At 52.7% G+C, this 10000-nt stretch overlaps 1 protein-coding gene across 1 annotated transcript in view; it reads left to right on the forward strand.

The window, feature by feature from the left end:
- Positions 1–10000, forward strand: part of LOC129693813 (mucin-2-like) — a 15988-nt gene that overhangs the window by 3475 nt on the left and 2513 nt on the right. The window contains exon 2 of the mRNA XM_055630566.1: positions 9286–10000. This exon is cut by the window's right edge and continues 1530 nt beyond it. Coding sequence (XP_055486541.1) covers positions 9300–10000 — 701 coding nt within the window. The 5' untranslated portion in view covers positions 9286–9299. The remainder of the gene's footprint in view (positions 1–9285) is intronic.

Raw genomic sequence — 10000 nt, forward strand, 5'->3', positions numbered from 1 at the left:
TGTCTCTGCCTCTGCCTCTCTGCCTCTCTGCGTCTCCCTCTGCCCTTCTCCCCATGACCTGTGGCGTTTACTCCAACATCTGAATTGAATGGCGGTGCTGGCTCGAAGGGCCGAATGGCCTACTCCTGCACCTATTGTCCATTCTCTATTGTCTATTGCCCTGGTCAGATTCAAATCTCATAGACATTGGTCCAGAACTTTGGCAGGCAGACCATTAATCACTTTGCTACCGTTACTTTGGGTCGGGGTCTGTACAAGGGTTCGAACCGCCTGCATTTATTTGCCACTGTGCTGGAAGGAACTGCACATGCAGGTTCAAACCGAAGATAAGGCACAAAGTGCTGGAGTAGCTCAGCAGGACAGGCGGCATCTCTGGGGAGAAGGGATGGGCGGTGTTTTGGGTCTTCAGACTGAGTTGGGGAATTGGAGAACCAGCGCAACATAGATTTGAGGGGGGGGGGGGGGAGAGGGGGGGAATGATTTAATAAGAATCAGTCTGAAGAAGGGTCTCAACCTGATATCCCTCCAGAGACGCTGCCCGTCCCGCTGGAGTTACTTATTCCAGCATTTTGTGTCGAGTTTTTCCTCCAATCTATTTTTAATTGTTGCCCGCTTGGAGGTTGGAGCCGGTACCTCTCGCCTGCTTGGTTTCACAGGACATCTTGTGCTAACCTCACCGGCCTGGCTCCACACAAAGGAGGGGGGGAAGAGAGAGAGGAGGGAAAGGGGGGGGGAAGGGGAGAGGAGGGGGGGGGAGAGAGGAGGGGAGGGTGGGGGGGAGGGGGAGAGAGAGGGAGGGGGGGGGAAGGGGAGAGAGAGTGGGTGGGGGGGGGGAGAAGAGAGAGGAGGGGTGGGGGGGGGGCGAGAGGAAGGGGGGGAAGAGAGTGGTGGAGGGGGGGGGAGAGGAGAGGAGGAAGGGGGAGAGAGAGAGCAGAAGGGAAAGGAGGAGAAAGGAGGGAGAGAGAGGAGAGGTGGGGGAGAGAGTTGAGAGGGGATGTGGGACTGAGTTGGGGGGGGAGAGAGAGAGGGGGGGAATGGAAGAGAGAGGGGGGGGGGGGAGGGAGAGAGAGGGGGGAAGAGAGGGGGGGGGAGGAGGAGGGGGAGAGTAAAGAGGGAGGAGGAAGAGGAGGAGAGGGGGGGGAGGGAAGATGCAAGCCCAATCAGGAGTTGGCTGGATAGCATGGGGAGGAGAGTGCAGTGAGGGGGGGGGGGGGGAAGAAACATAGACAATAGGTGCAGGAGTAGAGGCCAATTCGGCCCTTCGAGCCTGCACCGCCATTCAATCTGATCATCCAACTCGATATCCTGTACCTGCCCTATGGCAAGGGGGCAGGGGGGGTGCGGGGGGAAGAGAGTGGAGGTGGAGAAGAGAGTGAGGGGAGGGGGAGAAAAGGGGGGAGGAAGAGAGTGAAGGGGGGGTGAGAGGAGAGAAGAGAGTGAGGGGGGGGGGGGAGGGGGAGGAGAGAGGGGGGTGGGGGAAGATGGGGGAGAGGGTGAGGGAGAGAGGGGGGGGGGGGAAGAGAGAGGTTGAGGGGGGGGGAGAGAGGGACGTGTGCTGTGGTGAGAGAGGGAGGGGGAATGAATGGGGGGGGAGAAGGGAGGAAGAGGGGAGAGAGGGGGGTGGGGGAGGGTGAGGAGAGTGTGGGAGGGGGGGGAGAGAGGGGGAGTGTGGGGGAAGTAGTGGAGGGGGAGAGTAGGGGAGAGAGAGAGGATGAGAGAGAGGGGGGAGGAGGGAGGAGGAGAGAAGGGGGACGGTGAAGGAGGGGGGAGAGAGGGGGGGTGGGGGGAAGATAGTGAGAGGGGAGAGAGAGAAGGGTGAGAGAGAGAGAAAGGGGGGTGAGAGGGGGAGAAGAGAGTGAAAGGGGTGGGGGGAGAGAGGGGGGGGGTGGGGGAAGATAGTGGAGGGGGGAGAGAGTAGGGGGGGGAGGGGGGGGGTGGGAGATACTAGCCCATGCAGAACTGGCTGGATAGCAGGCAACAAAGGAGATGTTCGCTGTACCTCAGTGCCCACGTGACAATAAGCTGGACTGAAACTGGCTGAAGGAAACGACTGGCTGCTCTGCATTCGCAAGGGACCAGGTCTCAACATGTCAACGCAGGTGTAATCATTCACCGTGCCAATCTGGTGACCTGCTCGGGAGCCAGTGAGTGGAGCCGCAGCCAACGCCAGCCCGCGAGGTTAGCACAAGATGTCCTGTGAAACCAAGCAGGCGAGAGGTACCGGCTCCAACCTCCAAGCGGGCAACAATTAAAATTAAAAGATTGAAGGAAAAACTCAGCACACAAAATGCTGGAATAAGTAACTCAGCGACACGGGCAGCGTCTCTGGGGAGAAGGGACGGGCAGCGTTTAGACAATTGACAATAGACAATAGGTGCAGGAGTAGAGGCCATTCGGCCCTTCGAGCCAGCACCACCGCTATTCAATGTGATCATGGCAGATCATCCAACTCAGTATCCCGTCCCTGCCTTCTCTCCACACCCCCTGATTCCTTTAGCCACATCTAACTCCCTCTTAAATATAGCCAATGAACTATGTGGCCTCAACTACCTTCTGTGGCAGAGAATGATCACGGCTGATCATCCCCAATCAGTACCCCGTTCCTGCCTTTTCTCCCCTGACTCCGCTATCTTTAAGAGCCCTATCTAGCTCTCTCTTGAAAGCATCCAGAGAACCGGCCTCCACCGCCCTCTGAGGCAGAGAATTCCACAGACTCACAACTCTCTCTGTGAGAAAAAGTGTTTCCTCGTCTCCGTTCTAAATGGCCGACCCCTTATTCTTAACCTGTGTGTGTGTGTGTGTGGCCCCTGGTTCTGGACTCCCCCAACATCAGGAACATGTTTCCTGCCTCTATCGTGTCCAAGCCCTTAACAATCTTGCATGTTTCAATGAGATACCCTCTCATCCTTCTAAACTCCACAGAGTGTACAAGCCCAGCCGCTCCATTCTCTCAGCATATGACAGTCCCGCCATCCCGGGAATTAACCTGGTGAGCCTACGCTGGGCTCCCTCAATAGCAAGAATGTCCTTCCTCAAATTAGGGGGGCAAAACTGCACACAATACTCCAGGTGTGGTCTCACTAGGGCCCTGTACAACTGCAGAAGGACCTCGTTGCTCCTGTACTCAACTCCTCTTGTTATGAAGGCCAACAGGCCAAAACTGCACACAACACTCCAGGTGTGGTCTCACTAGGCCCTGTACAACTGCAGAAGGACCTTGTTGCTCCTGTACTCGACTCCTCTTGTTATAAAGGCTATTGGCTTTCTTCACTGCCTGCTGTACCTGCATGCTTACTTTCATAGACTGACCCACACCCTCTCTCCAGAGTTTTGGTTCCTCCTCTGTTTTTCAATTTAAGGTTATCGGGAATGATTTATAACTCATAACGCTTGTGATTTTGTTGTGTAAATAGAGTGCCGCCCTTTTTTTCCAGATGACCACTCACTCTGCACGCAGTCCCTAAAGAATGTTCTAGAAAGGGCCTGCTTGTGTTAAAGGGGCACTGGCACCACAAATATATATTTTCTGACTTTATACTTTATAAAGGAATAGATTCATTTTGTCGAGGGAGGGAAACCATTCCACCCAGAGTGTTGTGAGTCTGTGGAATTCTCTGCCCCAGAGGGTGGTGGAGGCCGTTTCAAGGCAAGAGTTAGATTTAGCTCTTGGGGCTAATGGAATTGAGGGATGCTTTCAAGAGAGAGCTAGATAGGGCTCTTAAAGATAGAGGAGTCCCGGGGGATATGGGGAGAAGGCAGGAACGGGGTACCGATTGGGGATGATCAGCCGTGATCACATTGAATGGCAGGTGCTGGCTCAAAGGGCAGAATGGCCTCCTCCTGAGTTTAAGAATAAGGGGTCGGCCATTTAGGACGGAGACGAGGAAACACTTTTCCACACAGAGAGTGGTGAGTCTGTGGAATTCTCTGCCTCAGAGGGCGGTGGAGGCCGGTTCTCTGGATGCTTTCAAGAGAGAGCTAGATAGGGCTCTTAAAGATAGCGGAGTCAGGGGATATGAGGGGGAAGGCAGGAACGGGGTACTGATTGGGGATGATCAGCCATGATCACAATGAATGCTGGCTTAAAGGGCCGAATGGCCTCCTCCTGCACCTATTGTCTATATAACTGCAGAAGAACCTCTCTACTCCTATACTGAAATCCTCTTGTTATGAAGGCCAACATTCCATCAGCCATGATCACATTGAATGGCAGGTGCTGGCTCGAAGGGCCGAATGGCCTCTACTCCTGCACCTATTGTCTATTGAGGCAGCATCTCGAGACGGAGAGAGAGAGGCAGAGAGAGAGAGAGGCAGAGAGAGAGAGAGAGAGACACAGAGAGAGAGAGAGGCAGAGAGAGGCAGAGAGAGAGTGAGAGGCAGTCAGAGAGAGGCAGAGACCTGGGTTTTGTAAGTATACAGAGTATGGAGAGCAAGGCTGAGATTTAACAATAACACTGATCGGGCCACGACTGGATTAAACAGTCATGTTCTAATCACTGCTCTGACTTGGAAGTGGCTTAAAAGGCGAGGGGAACACACGAGTAGAATTCGGCCCATTCGAGTCTGCTCCGCCATTTAATCATGGCTGATCTCTGCCTCCTAATCCCAAGAGTTGCTGCCTTGCAGCGCCGGAGACCCGGGCTCCATCTCGACTACGGGCGCTGTCTGTACGGAGTTTGCACGTTTTCTCCCCGTGGGTTTTCTCCGAGATCTCCGAGATTTCCTCCCACACTCCAAAGACGTGCGGGTTTGTAGGTTAATTGGCTTGGTGCAAATGTGGAATTGTTCCTAGTGTGTGTGTGTGTGTGGGATAGTGTTAGTGTGCGGGGATCGCTGGTCGGCACGGACTCGGTGGGGCCGAAGGGCCTGTTTCCGCGCTGTATCTCTAAACTAAACTGTGAGATGATCAGTACTGGTTAACAAAAAAAGACACAGAGTGCTGGAGTAATTCAGCGGGTCAGGCAGCACCTGTGTGGAGAGTAAGATATCAAAAGAGATGAAGCTTATCTGAATGGTGACCGATTAGGGAAAGGGGAGATGCAACGAGACCTGGGTGTCATGGTACACCAGTCATTGAAAGTAGGCATGCAGGTGCAGCAGGCAGTGAAGAAAGCAAATGGTATGTTAGCATTCATAGCAAAAGGATTTGAGTATAAGAGCAGGGAGGTTCTACTGCAGTTGTACAGGGTCTTGGTGAGACCACACCTGGATTATTGCGTACAGTTTTGGTCTCCTAATCTGAGGAAGGACATTATTGCCATAGAGGGAGTACAGAGAAGGTTCACCAGACTGATTCCTGGGATGTCTGGACTTTCATATGAAGAAAGAATTGATGGACTCGGCTTGTACTCGCTAGAATTTAGAAGATTGAGGGAGGATCTTATAGAAACTTACAAAATTCTTAAGGGGTTGGACAGGCTAGATGCAGGAAGATTGATCCCGATGTTGGGGAAGTCCAGAACAAGGGGTCACAGTTTAAGGATAAGGGGGAAATCTTTTAGGACCGAGATGAGGAAAACATTTATTTTCACACACAGAGAGCGGTGAATCTCTGGAACTCTCTGCCACAGAGGGTAGTTCATTGGCTATATTTAAGAGACTGAGATGAGAAAATCATTTTTTACACAGAGTGGTGAATCTGTGGAATTCTCTGCCACAGAAGGTAGTTGAGGCCACAGTTCATTGGTTGGATTTAAGAGAGTTAGATGTGGCCCTTGTGGCTAAAGGGATCAGGGGGTATGGAGAGAAGGCTGGTACTGGATACTGAGATGGATGATCAGCCATGATCATATTGAATGGCGGTGCAGGTTCGAAGGGCCGAATGGCCTCTACTCCTGCACCTAGTTTCTATGTTTCACAGAGTGCTGGAGTAACTCAGCGGGTCAGGCAGCATCTGTGTGGAGAACAGGGATAGGTGACGTTTCACAGAGTGCTGGAGTAACTCAGCGGGTCAGGCAGCATCTGTGTGGAGAACAGGGATAGGTGACGTTTCACAGAGTGCTGGAGTAACTCAGCGGGTCAGGCAGCATCTGTGTGGAGAACAGGGATAGGTGACGTTTCGCAGAGTGCTGGAGTAACTGCTCAGTCTGAGAAACATCTCCAGAGATGCTGCCAGACCTGCTACTGCGGCACTTCAAGCTGTTCACTGAGGTGATATCGGCACAAGGATCAGAAGAAAAAGTCCTCGTGTTCTGGAACTAATTGCTTGCGGGAGGAAGGACAAACGTTCGGGCTAAGAGGGAGGGAGGGAGAGACTGGTCAGGTGGGAATCAGTTTGTTGTTGCTTTGTGTGCATTGATACAGATAGAGTGAGATGCTTTGTTTACATGCCATCCAGGCAAATCCAACCATAGGCAAACACAATCCAGTCACGCAAGAGCAGGGAGCGCAAAGAGAAAAAGAACCTGGCTATAATGTTGCTGTTTGATAAGTGCAGGCGAATAAAAGTGCAGGTGCTGCATTGGGGTGGGTCGGAAGATCGGGACTTCACCTGTGGGTTATGCGGGGTCATTTCAGTAACCTGCCAACGCTGCTTACGGTAGACAAAAATGCTGGAGAAACTCAGCGGGACAGGCAGCATCTATGGAGCGAAGGAATGGGCGACTTTTCGGGTCAAGACCCTTCAGATTGATGTGGGGGGGGGAAGAAGAAAGGAAGAGGCGGAGACAGCGGGCTGTGGGGGAGCTGGGAAGGGGAGGGGAAGGAGGGAGAAAGCAGGGACTACCTGAAATTGGAGGTCAATGTTCATGCCGCTGGGGTGCAGACTGCCCAAGTAAAATATGAGGTGCTGCTCCTCCAGTTTGCGGTGGGACTCACTTCGGCCCATCATGTCCACACCTTCCCGCTTGCTTGCATTTTGCTCCTCAAACTGCGGAGACTCCTGGACAACAAGGGGCTCTGTGACACACTGGTCAGCCTGAGGAGCACCTTCAGCAACAGACTGGTCCCACCACAGAAGAACGCCAAAGAGAATCCTTCTTCCCCGGGGCTATCGAGCTGTACAACTCCTCCCCCTTCTGTCGTGGGGTAGACTGAGTGCCCCCCCCTTAGTTGTGAGTCCGTGGAATTCTCTGCCTCAGAGGCCGGTTCTCTGGATGCTTTCAAGGGAGAGCTAGATAGGGCTCTTAAAGATAGTGGAGTCAGGGGATATGGGGAGACGGCAGGAACGGGGTAATGATTGGGGATGATCAGCCGTGATCATATCGAATGGCGGTGCAGGCTCGAAGGGCCGAATGGCCTCCTCCAGCACCTATTGTCTATGTTTCTATGTACGTACTCTAACTAGCGAGTTAGATTTAGCTCTTAAAGTCAAGGGATATGGGGAGAAAGATTGTGATTATGTAAAAGAATATGTGTGTTATGATTGTGTTTATAATTTGTTTGGTTGTTTTGTTGTTAGTCTTTTGCACAAAAGTCCGCGAGCATTGCCACGTTCATTTCACTGCACCTCTCGTATGTGTATGTGACAAATAAACTTGACTTGACTTGATCAGCCGTGATCACATTGAATGGTGGTGCAGGCTCGAAGGGCCGAATGGCCTACTCCTGCACCTATTGTCCATTGTCCATATACACGCGTGCTTGTCCCACCCTGCAGTTTTCCACCACAGAAGCAGTTGCTATTTTTGCCACCACTGTGGTGATGGTGGCATTTGCATGCGATACTGTTGCTTGGCAGACTCCTAGGCAAATTATATCATTACCCAGTTCCTGCCTTCTCCCCATATCCCCTGACTCCGCTATCTTTAACAGCCCTATTTAGCTCTCTCTTGAAAGCATCCAGAGAACCGGCCTCCACCGCCCTCTGAGGCAGAGAATTCCACAGACTCACAACTCTCTGTGAGAAAAATTGTTTCCTCGTCTCCGTTCAAAATGGCTTACCCCTTAATCTCATTGAAACATATCAGATTATTAAGGGTTTGGACACGCTAGAGGCAGGAAACATGTTCCTGCTGTTTAAGAGGGAACTGCAGATGCTGGAGAATTGAAGGTTACACAAAAAAGCTTGAGAAACTCAGCGGGTGCAGCAGCATCTATGGAGCGAAGGAAATAGGCAACGTTTCGGGCCGAAACGTTGCCTATTTCCTTCGCTCCATAGATGCTGCTGCACCGCGAGTTTCTCCAGCTTTTTGTGTAACATGTTCCTGATGTTGGGGGAGTCCAGAACCAGGAGCCACACACGCTCACTCTCTCACTCTCTCACTCTCTCACTCTCTCACTCTCTCACTCTCTCACTCTCTCACTCTCTCACTCTCTCACTCTCTCACTCTCTCACTCTCTCACTCTCTCACTCTCTCACACTCTCTCACTCTCTCACTCTCTCACTCTCTCACTCTCTCACTCTCTCACTCTCTCACTCTCTCACTCTCTCTCTCTCTCTCTCTCTCTCTCTTTTAGAAAAAAAGGGTCGGCCATTTAGAATGGAGACGAGGAAACGCTTTTTCTCACAGAGAGTTGTGAGTCTGTGGAATTCTCTGCCTCAGAGGGCGGTGGAGGCCGATTCACTGGAGAGAATTCTTTCCAGAGAGAGCCAGATAGGGCTCTTAAAGATAGCGAGAGAGAGAGAGTCAGGGGATATGGGGAGAAGGCAGGAACGGGGTACTGATTGGGGATACACAGAAATGCTGGAGAAACTCAGCGGGTGCAGCAGCATCTATGGAGCGAAGGAAATGGGCAACGTTTCGGGCCAAAACCCTTCCTCAGACTGATTGAGGACGATCAGCCATGATCACATTGAATGGCGGTGCTGGCTCGAAGGGCCGAATGGCCTCTACTCCTGCTGCTATTATCCATTGTCTACACAGGCGTGGTCTCACCAGGGCCCTGTACATAGAAACATAGAAATTAGGTGCAGGAGTAGGCCATTCGGCCCTTCGAGCCTGCACCGCCATTCAATATGATCATGGCTGATCATCCAACTCAGTATCCCGTACCTGCCTTCTCTCCATACCCCCTGATCCCCTTGGCCACAAGGGCCACATCTAACTCCCTCTTAAATATAGCCAATGAACTGTGGCCTCAACTACCCTCTGTGGCAGAGAGTTCCAGAGATTCACCACTCTCTGTGTGAAAAAAGTTCTCATCTCGGTTTTAAAACTGCAGTAGGACCTCCTTGCTCCTGTACTCAAAGTGAGCTGAGAGGAGGGGGGAAGGCTAGTGTGGGAGTGGGGGGGGGGGGGGGGGGGGGGGGGGGGGGGGGGGGGGATAGACTAGAACTGAGGTGTCTTTCACTCGCTGTTTGGTGCAAGATTTACGTTGATGCATGTGTTTTATTTTGCATTTCAGTGCTGGTCCAGAGCATGACGACAAACAGCTCCACAACGAGCCCTCCACTGACGAATTTGAACACGACTGCAACCACCGTGTCACCCGCCACAGACACCGCGGCCATGGTTTCCACCAACGCTGCCTCCGAGAATGCGACTGCGACTGTTCCTCCGACAATGGCAGCGGCGGGGAATGCGACTGTCACCGCAGGGAATGCGACCACCCCCTCTCCAATGCCAACCCCGATACAGAATGCGACCGCTTCGTCAGACAATGCGACCACAATGTCTGTGACTGTGTCGAATGCGGCTGCTCCATCAGGCAATGCGACAACCTTCACTGCAGCACCATCCCCAGCAGAAAATGCAACTGCTGCCTCAGACAATGCGACCACGATGTCTGTGGCACCGACCACAGCGCAGAATGCGACCGTTCCATCAGACAATGCGACGACCTCCACTGCAGCACCGTCCACTGCAGAGAATGCGACCGCTTCTTCGGAGAATGCGACCACGGTGCCTCCAACACCATCCACAGCGGGGAATGCGACTAGATCCTCAGACAATGCGACCACCTCCACTGCAGCACCACCCCCAGCAGGGAATGCGACCGGTTCTTCGGAGAATGCGACGACCACCTCTGTAACGCCGACCCCAGCAGGGAATGCGACCTCTTCCTCGGAGAATGCGACCACAGTGTCTGCAACACCATCCACAGCATGGAATGCGACCTC

The sequence above is a fragment of the Leucoraja erinacea genome, unplaced genomic scaffold (genome assembly GCF_028641065.1).
Source record: "Leucoraja erinacea ecotype New England unplaced genomic scaffold, Leri_hhj_1 Leri_432S, whole genome shotgun sequence".
NCBI classification, from domain to species: Eukaryota; Metazoa; Chordata; class Chondrichthyes; order Rajiformes; family Rajidae; genus Leucoraja; species Leucoraja erinaceus.